Source organism: Phalaenopsis equestris, unplaced genomic scaffold (assembly GCF_001263595.1).
Source record: "Phalaenopsis equestris unplaced genomic scaffold, ASM126359v1 Scaffold000787, whole genome shotgun sequence".
Lineage (NCBI taxonomy): Eukaryota > Viridiplantae > Streptophyta > Magnoliopsida > Asparagales > Orchidaceae > Phalaenopsis > Phalaenopsis equestris.
In genome coordinates this window covers 871,818-888,782 of record NW_018165227.1, presented here as the reverse complement: position 1 = coordinate 888,782, position 16,965 = coordinate 871,818, and the positions used below count along the sequence as shown (strand labels likewise).

Genomic DNA, 16,965 nt, shown 5'->3' with positions numbered 1-16,965 from the left:
CACTCTTTCTGATATTTTTTATAGGTGAGTGCCCCCACTGAAATTTTCCAATAAGAGCAAACTTGAATTTATTCTTCAGGGTTGAAATTTTTGAGCTAGAGAAGAAGATTACTCCTTTCCCACATTTCCTACTTCCCTTCTTACAAAAGGGCAATCATCTGTACCATCGCAACAATCCTTATAGCTTGAGGGGAAGACCACCGTGGACTTCATCTGAGGGTTACCCACCACGCGGGCAAAGGAGGCTTTGTCCGGTTCAACCAAAGAAGAAGGAAGCACCATGAGAGTAAGGAGGGCTGTCGACGTTCACCTGCCTGAACGCAAAGGAAGAGTGTTGGCAGGGAGAGAAGTTGTCAGGCGCAGACGCAACAGAAGAATGAAACAACATCAAAACAGAAGAAAACGTAACTGTCGGGCGTAAACTCAAAAGCAGGTAGGCGCGACATCGAAACCAAGTCGCAGACACACGACACAGGCACGAGAAAACACGAGACGCCAATGCCGATGTCGACGCAGATGCTAGTCGACGGAGCGAGAGTCGACGAAACGAGTTGTGAACCCCTCTCCTTCGAGTGGTAGAATCAAATGCGACCGAAATCGCCATCTGAAACCTAGCAGAGCTCTCGACTGCAGACGACATCATGATACATACATACATACATATACATACATACATACATACATATATATATATATATATATATATATATATCTGTGTGTGTGTGTGTGCGCGCGCGTACGCATGCGGGCGCACGCATGTCTACGCGCGAGTACCGTGACTTGTTGGTAGAGCAACCTCTCTGAAGGTTATAAGTCCCCTCAGGTCGCGGGTTCGAATCCTCCCATGTATAGGGTGTGGTACTCGAATATTTAGCAAACCTAGGGATGATCAGGACTCGTCTAGTAGCCTCCGACCATTCCTTTTTAAAATCTATATATAGTAGGATAAAGACTTGTTGTTTTCCTTGTTGTTATTGTTTCACCATCTTTAATTAAGATTATACTATCTCCACTAGCCTATATATTTATTTTTTGCATGTTTAATTTATTCTACATTTCTTTTTTTCCCTTACGCAATATCAAGTCTATTATATGCATCATCAAAAGCTTAGTTTCGTTTTGTCCACTCCTCTCTTTGCAAGAATTTCTGGCTTTCCCATAATAATATTATGTTTTAGAAGTATTTATCTCAACCCACCACTCAAAATTATATTTCTTTTGCTTTACATTTTGTACTTTCTCACTCTATTATTAAATCATCTCTTACATATGAGTTATTTTAGAATCTCCTAAAACACCTAAAAAATCTATATAGGTCTTCTTATGTCACAATGTTTCCTTTCTTACCCATCTCAAGTTTGAAGTTTGGCTCAAATTTGGAAGTTGAGCAGCGTTGATTCTTATTAGCATTTTTTTATCGAGTTTGGCTATGTGATGGCCATTATTTATTCATTCTTTGCATGAATGGTGTGATAATTCTTGATGGAAGCTCCACATTTAGTGGTCATTTATTTTATGTTTATAAATTTATGCTTACTTTATCTGGTGAAAAAAGAAAACGTAGGTGAATTTGCATCTTTAAAGTTATTGTTTTTATATTTATATGGGATATGGATTTAAAGATATTGTTGCAAGTACTTACATTTTTTTAAGGTTTATCTGCATTCACTTTCATTTCACCTGTGCTATCTCACTTTTTTTCTCTTTGATGAAGTGGTAATTCTATCTTCAGAATTTTTTTTGCTGTCCCAATTCATTCCAAAATCTTTTGCTTCCTGTGGGTATCAATTTATTCAATTTCAGTAATTTAGTGTGATTCTTTGAAAAATATAAACAATTTTTTTTTTATGTTGTCAATGTAATGGAAGGCTTTTTAAACTTGGTTAATCTATTATTATCTTAAACAATTAAGTGCATTTGGTGGTTCTAGGGCAAGGTAAAACAAATTGTGGGTTCCACACTTCAGGATGCAGCTGTAAAGGACACTCTTATAACCAATTTTGAATCTGACAAGTCTCCAGCGGAGTTTGCAAATTTGTACAAGCAGGATGGACTAAGAGGTGGGCATGTAATAATGCTTGATGGTGATGAAACGAGCAAATCTGCAGCCACAGAGGCCTTACATGCCTACCCTGGTAACGACCCCACTCTCCCTTTCCACGCGTTTGTTAAGTATCATGTGTTGATTCACCTTTTTGGATTTGATAATATTTATAAAAAGCAGCATATTGAAATCTCATTTCATTTTGCTTAAAGGCTATTAAATCTGAATAGAGTTAAAGAAAATTTTGTATTTATTTATTTATTTATGATATTCTTCTTTAAATATTGTGAAAAACTGAGTATTTACATCTGATTCGTTTTTTTTCCTGGGCCGTTGACAGTAAATGTTCTGAAGAATTTATAAGCTTTTGTACCTTTACTGCTGAGAATGCAACACGTCAAGAAGATTATCCTATAGATAAAATATGATTTATTTATAAGCAAAAGTTTGGGATTTAGAAAAATATACTTGAGTCAAAGTTATTCTTACATAGAAATTGGCTTGAACATAAAAAAAATGAATCATCCATTTGAAAGCCTTTTTACCTCAAGATAATGTCTTTCATTTGTCTATCATTCATGCAAGTTTATACCCTTGAGCTAGGCTTCTTGGTCATGAACATTTCATTTGATGCTATGAAATCTTTGAGGCTAGAGATCCAATATAATTATTTTGTGCTGTGCAGTATTATACCGAGACAGTAAATTGATCAGAAAATTGAAACTAATGCATTAGGTTTGATATTGGACATTGTATTGCTTGGGAGTAAGCTTTTCATGAAACCTTTTCTTGTTTATATCATTTGCTAAGCTAGGTCTATGTTAGTTGATGGAGTAGTGTTAGGGAAAATCCAAATATTATTTTAATGAAATGGCCACCAAGCGCATCATGTGGAGAAGACCACAAAAGCCTTATCGAACAAGATCAACTAACTTTATATTTCATTCCAGCACCAAGGTATTTGTGGAAGTTCAAATCATAAAATTTAACAAAATGAGAAGGTACCCCTTAATACAATACATAAAGTGTGGGTTTGAATGTATTCTCTTCTTTTTCCTTTTTCTGATTTCTAATCTTCTATAATTTATAAAGTTAAGATTGTATTTCAACTTATGCATCATTTAAAGGCCTAAATTTAGGAGTCTTCATGGAGAAGCCACTTCAATTCCATTTTAAATCCTAAATAATACTTTTTTTTATCAAGGAAATGTATTTGGCCCAATATTAAATCATAAGAATATATTAAAATAACATGAGCCCGCACCCGCACCCCCCACCCCACCCCAACCTTCCAAGAATTCTACCCAAAAATATTAAGCATTGATGGTATTGAAAAGAAATATAAAGTGCAATTATAACAAGCAAATATGTTGCGAAACTATGAAATGAAATATTAAAATACAAAAATACTAAAGGACAAAAATATAAAAAAAGTAAAAAAAGGATAAAAATATACGATAACTTCGATGGAAAGATAGTCGCTAAAATATCCTCAAGATAACTGAATTTAAATTGTCAACAAAATCATTGATTCTAAAGAGATAAGTAGTCGAATAAAGTGCTGGTTTTAGTGCATATCTCTTCTTCTTCCTTTTATAGAATTTTCATGTTCTATGATTTATGAATAAAAAATTATGTTACTGTTTAAAGAGCTGAATTTAGGAGTCATTATTGTGAAGCTACTTTAAATCCGTTTTATGTCTTCATGGAGAAGTTATTTCAGTTTTAATCTTTACCAATACCCCTTTTATCATGAAAAAATATTTCTCCAAATATAAAGTACAACTCATGAAGTCATATTAGAATAACATGAGTCGTCATATATCACTTGCTCTAATCTGCCTTTGGGTAATTCAATTAGATCTTTAAGTCCTCAAATGCATTATGACAGTGTTATCAAAGCGCAATGCACAATGCACAATGCAATGCACAAGGCTTTATTTCTTCTTCAAAGCACAGACACAGAGTGAAGCGGCGCTTTTATTAACCAAAGTGCTAATAGGTTATATAAAACTATTAATATTTAAGTAAAATTAATAATGTATAAATACAGTTAGTAACGATTATAAAATAGAATGTATGGCTTAAAAGTTGATATAAATAGAAAAGAATGTGATAAAATTTCTAAATTAAAGGCTAAAACGTTGAGGCTGAACCTACAAATTAAGATTTCGAACAATTTCTAATAGTTTATTGTAATAATTAAAAACTTAAAAATTGCAAAACAAACTCGCAAATTAACTTTAGCGTTTTGAAGCACGCTTTAGCAAAGCGAAGCGAGCATCGCACGCTTGGCTTTGCTTTGCTCGTGAAGCGCACTTTTAACAACATTGCATTATGGGTCAATTCGGGATGAACTAGGTTAACCTAAACTAATTGGGTCAAACTAAAGCTGTATTGGACCATAATGAGTCATTGGATCATTATTGGATCAAGTCTATTTGACCAATAATGGGTGGTATTGGCTCAATTTGGCTAACCTAAATTTAGTAATTGCCCCGTCTTCCCTAGGCTAAATCTCTTGGGTCACTTGATTCTTGTGTTGGGCATTTGGTTTATTTGGATAATTAGCTAACCTCATTTGTTTTAGTTGTATAACTTTAACAATTGAACCGAACACACTATTTTTCAAACAAGTTAAACCTAATTGAATTTTATTTTGGTTAATTTGGTTTGGTTTTGGAAGAACCATCATATAATTAACTTCAACAATGAATTTAATTATCTTTAGCTTAGATATATTAATAAGAAACTTAGTAATCTTTGTTAAAAATTGATAATTTTGGCATGTCGAATAAATAATATTTGCGTTGATCTTTATGTCTTTTATTTATTTATATGGTTTTATGGATTTAATATTTGAAGAATTATTATAATTCAGTTTTTGGTTTGTTCGGTTTATAAAAGCTAAAAGCCCAACCAATAAAACCAAAAAGCAAAGTCAAAATAACAACTTGTACCAAAATAATATTTACTAATATATTAACAGCCGAGTTAAACCAATTAAATAAGCTTTGGTTTGGCTTGGTTGACTTTATCCAAATAGTGCACACCTCTAATAGGTCCTCTAATGTACCATGGGTCAAGTCATATGATGATGGTAAATAGCTGTCCATTAAGCAGGGAGGGTTGATTATAAACTAAAAGCTATGCACTTGTGTGTATTTATTTATAAATCAAGGTTCTATTTGTGCCTTATTAGATTCTTTCAGGGGGATTTTGTTTTTTGCATAGATTCAAGTTGTAGATCAAATTTTAGCTTGAGGTTCACAAATTTTGTCTCTAACATGTAATTTATATTTCTGCAGTACTTCGAAATTGGAATAAAGCTACGCATTAATTTTTTACCAACGAAATCTGTTGTGATATATTTCTCACTTTAATAGATATTTGTAATTGTTAGTGTTGGAAAATGTTTTGATGTTATCTTTTTCCATAGCTTATTCTACTGTATATATAAAATTTTGGGCTATTAAGTACGCTTATTGGTTCCTTATTTATTTTTATTTTACTTTGGTGGAGCTACAACTTATAGGTGGTATGCAAGTTGGTGGTGGTATCAATTCTGAAAATGCCCTCCATTATCTAGAGGAAGGAGCTAGCCATGTCATTGTTACATCAGTAAGAAGTTTTTTTTTATATTTTTTTGGGGTTAATTTATTCAACGTAGTACTGTCATTGCAATGCTCAATATCAGATATTGTTTTATGTTATTTTTATGCTACTTCTCCTTTGATTCCTCGCATTATTTTCATTTTTTTTTCTAGAGTTAGATTATCCTCACTTGAAGTGGTTCTAGTCCCATTGGTTATATAACTGATCACACTAGCTAAATGATTATTAAAGACAACTTTTTTCTTTATTGCAAGCTCCGAAATTGGTTCATTTCAAATCTGCTATCGTGAAAAGCCGTCTGTTTTGTAGCATGTTTTCAGGGATGGAAGAGTTGTTCTCGAGAGGCTCAAACAGCTTGTTCGTATTGTTGGCAAGCAGATGCTTGTCTTGGATCTTAGTTGCCGGAAAAAGGTACAACCAGATATATATATCACTTTGAAACTAGCTATTCAGTCTTAAACTAACATTTTTTGCATCATCAACTTGCACTTAGGCATTTTTAGTTGTAATGTTTCTAACTATCTTTGGCATTAGTTTGTGATTAATAAATTTCTGACAGTATTTTTCTTTTAACTTAAAAAGTGTGTTTAATGGTCGAATTCAATTTACAGCTTGCTTTAAGTACATGAACTGCATTTTCCATGAAATCAAATTGCTTAATAAATGCAATTATTGACACAGGATCAGTCTTTTTTTGTCATTCTTTCGGAACCTTGCACATTTGGCCTCAAAATTTGTGCTTTCACTTCAGCCTTTAGCAAGAAGACAAACATATATGTTGAAGGAGAGAGAAATAGAGAAACAAGTTGTGCCAAGTATAGGGCAAGTAGGCGTTATGTTAAAGCGCAAGACAAGTTCAATATGGCTGCTAGTTGTTGTTAACAATCCTGCAAGCACAAATATGCTATGTGCCGGCCTTACTTCTAACTTTGGTATTTCTCAAAGACACTGACTTAATCATTAAGAGCTACATCCTAATACAATATACTAAGATTAATCACAAAAGATGCCCATATTAAATTTTTTGAAGCCAAAGTTGTTGTCATCTTCTTAATTGTCAAGTGTCTGATAGGTTATGTTAAGAGATTGAGTGATTATTGAGGTGGTTTTGGACGAGCATCATCACCTGGCTTCTTAGTTAAGAGAAGAGGGAGTGTAGAACAATGAGGTTACCAAGAACATTAGTGAGTGTGACAGTGATAAGTATTGCGTCAGATGGATCTGGAGGGAGGGAATGGTGATAACAGGGGGTAGAATCATTGGAATCATTCACGATTGGAAGAGAAATAAGCACTTGTTTTTGTGGCACGTCTAATTGAAGAGAAATGAGGAGAGAACCATGGCCATTTTCTAACCAAAAAAAAAAAAAAAAAGACTATTATATGAAAGTTACAAACTATTAGGAAAAAAGTAGTTTTATTAGTACAAGCATAAAATTTTGTATAATATATTTGTGTTCATGTATAAAATCAGTACTCCATGGAAAGTATGGAATGCCAAATCTCAACTTTACTGATGGGATGAAATGATCTGGACATTTTTTGTTTTTATTCTCTGTATTATAATTGTGCAAGGTGAATAAGTGGACCACTCCCTATGCTCTATTTTTTTGATTTAATGAAAGCAGAGAAATAAATTAAACATATTGAATTTACATCCATAGCTGCCTTGGTCAAGTTATCCAAGTCACCGTTAGTGTCTAAGTTGTGTTATGTAAATTGCAAGACTTAAATTTGCTCAATCTACTTTCTCTTCTCAAGAATTCATCTTTTTTGGTTCCGAATTTTCCTGGACTCTTTGCAACTTGTGGAAGAACTCTTGAAAACTGGCCATGTAGTTTCTGGCGCCTATGTGCTGATGCTTAGGTGTCAGGCTCTCTGTCTGCCAATCTGGTGTGGGCTCCTAGTTGCCCACACTCAAGAATATGGCGCCAAGGGGCTGGGGTAGTGGGGCCAAGGTGCCCACTGCGTGCCAGCCTCTCGGGTTCCTAGGTTGGGACTGACGCCTAAGCGCACAAAATTCTTGCGCCAAGGAGCCAGTCACTTGGGTCTTCTTTAGCTCCAAGTAACATTCTCTTTGGTCAATTTCTTTTCCACTTTGCTTCACTTCTAATACTCGTTGTACCTGCAAGAAAAACATAAAAATATCTTTATTTAATGTGCAATTTCATCTATAAAAATATGGAAAATATAAAGGAAATTAATCAACCTTTTCTAGACATCAGTAGTCATAGTAATTTGTCGAAGTGGGAGTTACTTTTTTTGCATTACTTTCTCCATCATCTTCCACGTAGTGATCTTTTCACCGCCTTCCCTCTTCCTTTTCCTCTGAACATTTTCCTACCGTAGAGAAGCGCTCTTCTTCAGCTTAATTGCGGATAGCTTGACCAATTTATCTTCTGGTACATATTTGTATTCAAAAGTCTGTTCAATTGATTGCAACTAGTCAATATACTCCTCAGGATCCATGCTTCATTCGAATTCATGGAGATTCATCTTCATGTCATAGTCCTTCTGACCTCCATAATGGGAGAAATATTTGCATACGTCAGATAAGTTACAGGGAGGAGATTGAGGATTATATCCGCGTTATACCCCTTGTAACCTCCCTGTAACCTATCGATAACCTATCTGTAACTTAGAAATACATGAAAACAGAAGCGAAAAACTTACTAGTTACAGGTAGGTTACAGGGGGTATAACGCAGATATAACGCCCAATACCCTCCCTGTAACCTACCAGACGTACGCAGCTTTGCGTACGTCTTACGTACGCAAATATTTCTCTTCTCTCGGCCTCCTTTGGTATTGGATACCAAAATAGCGTGATTGATTTTCCTCGTCACCATGATCATTCTTGTGGAACTGATTAATCTCTTTGTTCCTGTCCTCTTTGACTCTCTCGATTAGGGACGAATTAACCTCTTATTGGTTTCCGTCATCTAGGTATGCTATTCTCTGTTATAGCTGACGAATTGCTCGCTGAATCTCTTCCCTGGTCGAGTCCGGTGTACCTCTTCATGGTCGCATGGCTGGGTTGGGAATCAGAAGAAAACTTTGATGGAGGTGAATTAGGTAGGGGTGGATGTTGGGAAATTCTATGATAAGACTAAGGAATGAACCTGATTTAGATATTAAATGATATCAGAACTAGAAGGGAAAACAACGAAAAACATAAAAACAAACTTTCATTAATATTAAAATAGGATTATAACATTACTCGAATAGAAATAACAACACAAACACCAATGACACAAGTGAACACTCCTAAATGTATTCCAATGGGTGGTAGAGATCGGCAAGGTAGGTCGAATGGCTAGCGGGGGTGGTGACAGTCACAGAGTGCTGGTGGCAGCGAGGAGAAGGTGTGAAACTATAGGGACAACAAGCAGGAAAGATGTGGGTGGTTGGTAGCAATAGTGGGGTGGTTGGGAGTAGCTTGAATGTAGTTAGGAAGGTGGGATAAAAGTAGTAATCTGTAGGAAAGTGGAATGGTTTGGTATCGGGGTTATGGAGGAAGAGTTCGACAATTGAGGAGTGGAGAGGAGAGGGTTTAGGGAAGGTAGAAGGGAAAGATGCAATCACTACCTCGGTGAAGGACACAACCAGAGCACTACCATCTCCTCGGATATAACCCACAAAGGGGAAATTGACACCACTCACGAGATTTGAAGACAACACAATCTGAACTGACTCCTTATATACTTAGGACAACAATTTATGAGCTTCCTTCAGATGCAGGAAACTTCTAGACAAAGGAAGAGAGTAAGAAGCCTAGAGAAATCTAGAAATCACTCGCTAGAACAGTAGATTCGTGATGCCCCAAGTTGGATCTCAGTAGATCCATCCATTCTTCACTCAGGATCTCCTGCTCTTGTGAAACCTTGCAAGAAATCGTGATTCAGCTCCTACTTCTGCGTCGCTTCCGCTTCTGAAATGCTAGGTTGGCTGGCTGATCCAGACTTTCTATATAGATAGAAGTAAAATGCGATGTATGCGATTAATTTTCTTAATAGATATTCTTAATTTGCAACGACTGCTAAAAATTTGATCGAAAGCAAATGCTAGATAAATTTTTCACTATGAAGCAAATAAGAACGCAGTTATAATATTTTAATATGCGATACTACGCAAGTATACGTATCGTTATCAAGTAATGTAAAATTTTTCTGATTAAGTCACGAATATCGAACCCATGGGAATGATTAGTTTTAGATGACAAAATATTTAGTAATTTATATTCTTACTCAAACTTAAGATGCTAAATTAGGAATGAAAGTCCGATATTTTTTGTAATTTTTGTTTAATTTAAAAATAAAGTAAGCAACTAATTAACTTAACTAAAATACTTGCAAGATGAAGATAATATAAGTAAGATATATTTTTTCTTATCATGAATTAGTGATAAATATAGAAATTTAGTTGTGGAAGCATACAAAATGTGTTGTGCCAAATAATAGCAATAATATTGTTTACCCTTACTAGAGATGCTATAAAGAACATTGGTTAATCTATAGTTTGGATAGTCTTGAAGACCGGCTAGACATGAAATGTACTAACTCTCACTCTAGGGTACCGTCTTCTCCCCCCACTTGGGGGCTAACATCTCGTATAAAAAACTAAAACTATAAATTAAATTGGGGGCTTTAGCCTATTACTCTAAAATGCTCTAATTCTACACCCTTTAAAATATATTTTTCTATTTATTTGCACTCAAACCCATGAACTACATTCTCATTCATGAAATAAATATGTAATTCCAACAATTTGTTGACTGAGACAAAATCATCTCAGATCTTACATGTTCTCACAACAGATATTAACATCTTAATTGGTCAAATCAAGAAGTAAATGAAGTGCAATGTCTTGAATCTTCACATTGAATTCTAATACTTCACACAACTTCCTTTAAACATTTAATCACTTATCATTTTAAGGGAAAAGATAAAGAAATCTTCTTAGAATTCATGGAGAAAATACAACTGCACAGGAGTTTAAAAGTAGAAATCTTGTACACAAACAAGAAATCTAAATTAAAAACCAAGTGTAGTCATAAAGATAAACACTTATCTCAAATTATCTCCACAAAATGTCTTGAGGTTCCTTTGAATTCTCTTCCTTCTCTACACTACAAACTAATACTCAAAATAAAATAAAATAAAATAAAATAAAATAAAGATGGCCGGCGGCGGCAGCGGTAATGTGAGCTTTTTGGTTGGTGGTTGCTGTCCTCTTCTCCTGAATAATCTAAGTCTTTTCTTATAAAAATCCAATGGGTGTCTTGGTGTCTCTTCGAAAAGGTGTCTCCATTCAATGAATCTTCTAGAAGTTGTCTTTTCATAAGCCAATTGAATGAATTTTTGTATCTATAAGTTATTTACCATGTTTTTTATCAAGGGTTGCTTCAAACACCTCTTCAAAATTCCGTTCCAATTAATATTTCTTCAAATAACTAACTTTGACGCTTAAGCGCGGGGTACCTGACGCTTAGGCGCTCCAGTTTATTTTGCATATTTCTTCATTTTTACTCTAAATTTTGTACCCACAAGAAAAACACAGAAATATCTTTCATTAAAGCGCAATATCTAAAAAATAGGTATAAACACAGAAATATCTTTCATTAAAGCGTAATATCTAAAAAATACATAAAAATAATATATATTTTAAATTTATCAAAATCTCTCAAACTTAAAATGTTACTTGTTCTCAAGTGACTTTTCAATTTTTAAAAACCAACATAAGCAGATAATGTATATTATTAATATAGTAGTTCAATTTAGAAAAAAAATATTAGTAAATGAGATGAATCTTAAGTTTAGAAATTTTTAATGTTAACAAATATGAAAATATGAGTTTGTATCTAATTCAGAAATATTGTAAATTTTCTAAATATAAAATTTAGGTTTTTTATTATCACAACTTAAAATTTTTTATTAAGAATAATTTTACTTACCATGTTATATTTTTAAGCTTAAGAGTTTCTCAAATCTTATAGTTAAAAAAAATCAAATATGGAACCAATTTTTGATTAGTCATTAGTCCTCACGCTTATCCTTTTTTTTTGTTTTCTTTTTCAGGCAAGAATTACTATTTCGACCTTTAATGGTTTTGAATTTCACTTCTCATTTCCTAAAGCAAAGTCCTGATATAAATTTTTTACTTAAAAATATAACAATAGTTTTGAAAATGATCTTTAATAAAAGAAATTTAAGTATTAAAAATAGAAGATTAAAATTTCTAAAAGTTTCAAAAATACAATTTTTCTTAATAAAGATAATTACACTATGTTTAGCATTTTCTTCACTAAAAATTTTTAACTTTAAGTTTTTCTTCGTTACCATAAATTTTAAACAAATTTTCTTACTCATTTCTAAAATCAAAATTTTACTTCCCTTATTTAACTTCATATACATAATCATTTTTAAAATCAAAATCAAATTTATTTGAAATACATTTGAGAACAAATAAACTTTTAAGTTTTTTTAAAATTTTTCACCCCCCCCAAACTTTACCTCCAAACTTAAATTTTTTAATAGAAATAAAACATTTTAGCATCTTATATAAAAATAGGAATGAAAACTAACTATAACATACTTGCATGAATTTTTTTATTCTAAATATGCAAGCAAAAAAAATTAAAAATAGGAGTAAAAAAATTAAATTGATCAAATTTTAATTCTTAACATATATAGATTCATTAGACTTCTATGCAGTGAAGTATAACCGAAAAACAAATAAACACACTAACAATCAAACACACTTACAATATAAAAAAAAATAACTGGTAGTAAATTGAAAATTGTAAACATGCAGTTTTAAGTAACGAGTTAGCTAAATTCTAAACCTTTCTAAGTTTCTAAAATTAAGTTCAACAAACACTAACTAAATGCAACAAAACAACACAATAAACACAATTACTACCACTTAAACATACTAACTACACACAAAAATCCAAATACATTACAGTAGGTGTACTAAACAAAACACAATAACTAAAACTAACAATCTCAACTGTAAACAACAAAGTACAGAATACAAGTACCATCAAAAGTTCATAACAATACATAAACATAAAATAACATAAAATAAAAAACAAAACCACAAATCCAACTAAGCATCATCTTCCTCATCACTATCATCACTACGCCAAGCAGCAGTAGTCTCATGCGGTGGATATTTAGGGTACTGAGGAAATACTAAATCTCGGTTACCTCTATTGAGATGCTCCATAGCTGTGTTGTACTCGGTTGTACTCCTCATAATCACTTCTTCTTTCATATACTCATCCATATGCTCAACAAAATGCTCTAAGTTTGCTACTTTTTCATTGGTATAAATAACATTATTCACTGTTCTTTCCATAAGCTGTGACTGAATATCAGAACTAGAACTCTGACCTCGTGATGTAGAAGCATGTGAAGTAGATGCAACAGAACTACTAGAGAATCCACTCTTCCAACCAAAAAGAGAATGATGTTAGGAGAATGATGTTAGCAAGTCTTCACATTTACACTGTAATGAGCTTTAGTGGCTTTAGGATCTCCTCCCAACTATCATATCTAACACCAGCCTGCTCACATAACAAAAGTCAATGATGCAAATCCCAAACCCGCGGTAGTAGCAGCAATGACAGAACTGGTAATAACTCCATAAATCAATCCTTCAATATCAATCATCTTGGACTGCTGAATACAGCAGGTCAGGGTTGCTCTCTCTCGAGTCACTTCACCCAGATGATTTGTAGGAAGTAGACTAGCAGAAATAAAATAATGCCATGCGTTGGCATTGGCATCCAACTTCGAGGTAGAAAAATTTACTCTTCTTTCATTCGTAATCTTCCATAATCCTCTTCTAGAAGTTAAAAATGATATAATCTCGTCTAACTTTTCCTAAGTAGGACTATAGTTTGCATAAAAACACAAAGTACTAGGAGGCAGATGATAAAACTGATTAATCACCTCAGGAGAAAATGATACTACCTTCCCCCACATTATGACTCCTTCATGAGCCTCCGAGAGATTCACATAGAACTCTCTCACAACAGAGATCACGGCGACATCAGAAAAATAATAGAACCGCTCCCACTGGCAGCTAACAATCAACTCCTCCACGGCTCTTGGACTTTGAAACATCGCTCGCAATCAATTTCCTTGTATGTAAAACATCGCATCACTATGCCGATCCTGAGCTCTCGAACTAACAAATTTACACATCACTATGTCGATCCTGAGCTCTCGAACTAACAAATTTACTCGAATTGAATTGAGCTTTTCCTGGTTGTTGAGCTTTTCCTTTGTTTCTTTTCATTCTTGGTGCTAGTTTCTAAAAAGTTATATAAAATTCAAAATAAATCTCACAATCAACTCCAAATCATAAAACACAACTCTTAAAAGCTTAAACTAACAAATCTATGCATTTTCCATCAATTTTTTCAAAATTTTCAGAATAGTGATTTTCGAGTAGCTCATGAATGCACTCAAAATATATGGTGAAAATCAAAAGTTTTTGTATAGAAGTGAAACTCTTTCCTCAAAAAGATCAAATCTAACAAATTTGGCTTGAATTCACCAAGAAATCTTCAAAATAGGTGATGCCCTAGCCAAGAAATCGCAAAAAACGGAAGGTATAAAATGAAGTTGGGGAAAAAGTGGAGATTTTCGGACCCAAAAATCACTTAAAATCGTTCGCGAATCGGTTTTCGTGAACCGACGCTTAAGTGCGAATGGTTCGGCGCTTAGGCGCTAGTCTATCAGTTTAGTCAGCGCTTAAGTGCGGGATTTGGCGCTTAGGCGCCCGTGCGCAATTTTTTATTTTTTCCATTTAAGTGAAATGCACTCTAGCCTAAGTCAACCAACCCTCTATGGTTTAAAAAATATTATATATATTGTTTTCTTCCCTTTTGCTTTGTTCTAACTCAAAATTTTACCAATTTAAGCTAATTCGATTCACTAATAAATACACAAAATTTTTCACAAATTACAAACATTTTTAAATACATAAATTCTCAATCTGAATTGTCTTGGAAGAGAAAATTCTTAACACAAACTCTAAACAAACTTAACACATAAAAACACTTTAAAGCACTCTTAACATTAACAAACAACATTAAGCACTCAAAACACTAAACAAAGAACTTAATAAACAGCACTCAAAACACTAAACAAAGAACTTAATAACGAATTTAATTCCATTCTCTAGTTGTTAGAACAAATTCTGGCCTATCGTTAGTTTCTCTTTCAACATTTAGAATGTATATCTGAAAGAACCGACGATGGTTAATAACTCTGGTTGAATCTTCTTCAATTCATTTGTTCTTTAGATACATGACCTTGTCTGCTTCTTCTATAAAACTGATATGGTTAAATTGCATCTTTACTTGTCATCCTATATGATCCAGACGTGCGTTAACTTCCATCACTTTTGCTTCGATTGAAGCCACATTAGCCTCAATCTTAGTGATCTTGTCTGCTATTCCTTCAATATTAACGACTAGAAAACCGTTATACATCTCTTGTGCATTATGACTAATAAACTTCATTTTCACTAGTTTCTCCTTCAAATCACTCTCCCAAGATGACATTTTTCCAAGATTCTTTTTCACTTTGAATTTAGGGTTAAATGAAGGTGTGGTGAGATTTCTACTCATACCCCCTTTATTTATAGGCATAAAACTCCCCCATAACTCCTAGGCACGTCTTAGAACTACTCTTACACGTTGAAACCAACCAATTTGCAGTTTAGAGCTTCTAGAAATCAAAATTCGTACATGTTTTTTAACTGTCACGCTTACCAGTGCTCAATTTAACACATGCCAACTTAACGTCCAAACATTCGTTCTAACATGTCTAAAGCATCTTTAAAGGTCTTAAAATTATTACTAATTTAATATAAAATCAAAATACTACCAGGATTTTCTAAATCACATACAACAACATAGTAATTAAAGCAAATACACAGATAATTATGGAGTGCCTCCCACAGAGCGCTTGGTTTTACGTCGTCAGCCCGTTGTAATCAGTGCTTATTCTGGTTGACCTAACATAAAAAAATCATTTAATTTAAGTTGGTCACCTAAAAAGTAGAGTTTCAGCTTATGACCATTCACTTTGAATATTTTATCAGTCTTAAGATTTTTAATATCAACAGCTCCATAAGGATAAACTTTCATCACAACAAATGAGCCCATTCACCTGGTCTTAAGTTTGCATGAAAATAATCTTAACTTTGCATTATAAAACAAAACCTGTTGCAGTGGCGGAAAATTTTTAGTCAGAATTCTTCGATCATGCCACATCTTCATCTTTACTTTGTAAATCTTAGCACTTTCAAAAGATTCTTTCCTTATTTTTTGAAGCTCATTTGATTGTAATAATCTTTTATCACCAACATTTTTCAAATTATAATTAAATTCCTTAATCGCCCAATATGCTTTATGCTCAAGTTCAACTGATAAGTGACACGTTTTTCCGAATATTAACCTGTATTAGGACATTCATATTGTATTAGGACATTCCTATAGGAATTCTGTATGCAACCCTATAAGCCCACAAAACATAGTCAAGTTTAGTTGCTGTATTAGGACATTCATATAGGAATTCTGTATGCAGCCCTATAAGCCCACAAAACATAGTCAAGTTTAGTTGACCAATCCATTTTAGTTAGATTTACAGATTTTTTCAATATTCTTTTAATTTCACGATTGGATAATTCAGTCAAACCACTTGTCTAAGGATGATAAACAATAACAATTTTATGGTTAATATGATATTTCTTGAATAATTTTTCCATTATTGTGTTTCTGAAATGACTTCCCCCATCAGTTATGATCACTCTCGGGATCCCAAACCAAATCTACAAAATATATTCATTCTTAAAAACTTTGCAACACTTTGAGCATCACATCGAGGTAAAACAATAGCTTCTATCCATTTGTATACATAATCTATTGCTAACAATATATATAGATTTCTGAAAGATAATATAAATGGTCCCATGAAATCTAATCACAAAAAATCAAATATCTCAACTTCTAATACATAATTGAAGGACATCTCATTCCTCCTAGAAATATTGCCTACTCGTTGACATCGATTACAAGTTTTGATATAAGCATTAATATCTCTAAGGATTGTAGGTCAATAAAATTCAGATTATAAAATTTCGTATGTTGTTTTATCAACACCAAAATGTCCCCCAAAATTAGAATTATGACATTTTTAAATAATTTCATAAGTATCTTTTAAAAGCACACACTGTCAAATAATAAGATCATTCCTTTGTTTATATAAAAATGGGTCATCCTAAAAGT

General features: G+C 33.3%; 1 protein-coding gene across 1 annotated transcript in view; it reads left to right on the top strand.

Annotated features, from left to right (window-relative positions):
- The window catches only part of LOC110031187, a 165,971-nt gene that overhangs the window by 84,617 nt on the left and 64,389 nt on the right, over positions 1–16,965 (top strand). Inside the window, exons 12-14 of the mRNA XM_020734272.1 lie at positions 1,931–2,135; positions 5,580–5,665; positions 5,969–6,070. Coding sequence (XP_020589931.1) covers positions 1,931–2,135; positions 5,580–5,665; positions 5,969–6,070 — 393 coding nt within the window. The remainder of the gene's footprint in view (positions 1–1,930; positions 2,136–5,579; positions 5,666–5,968; positions 6,071–16,965) is intronic.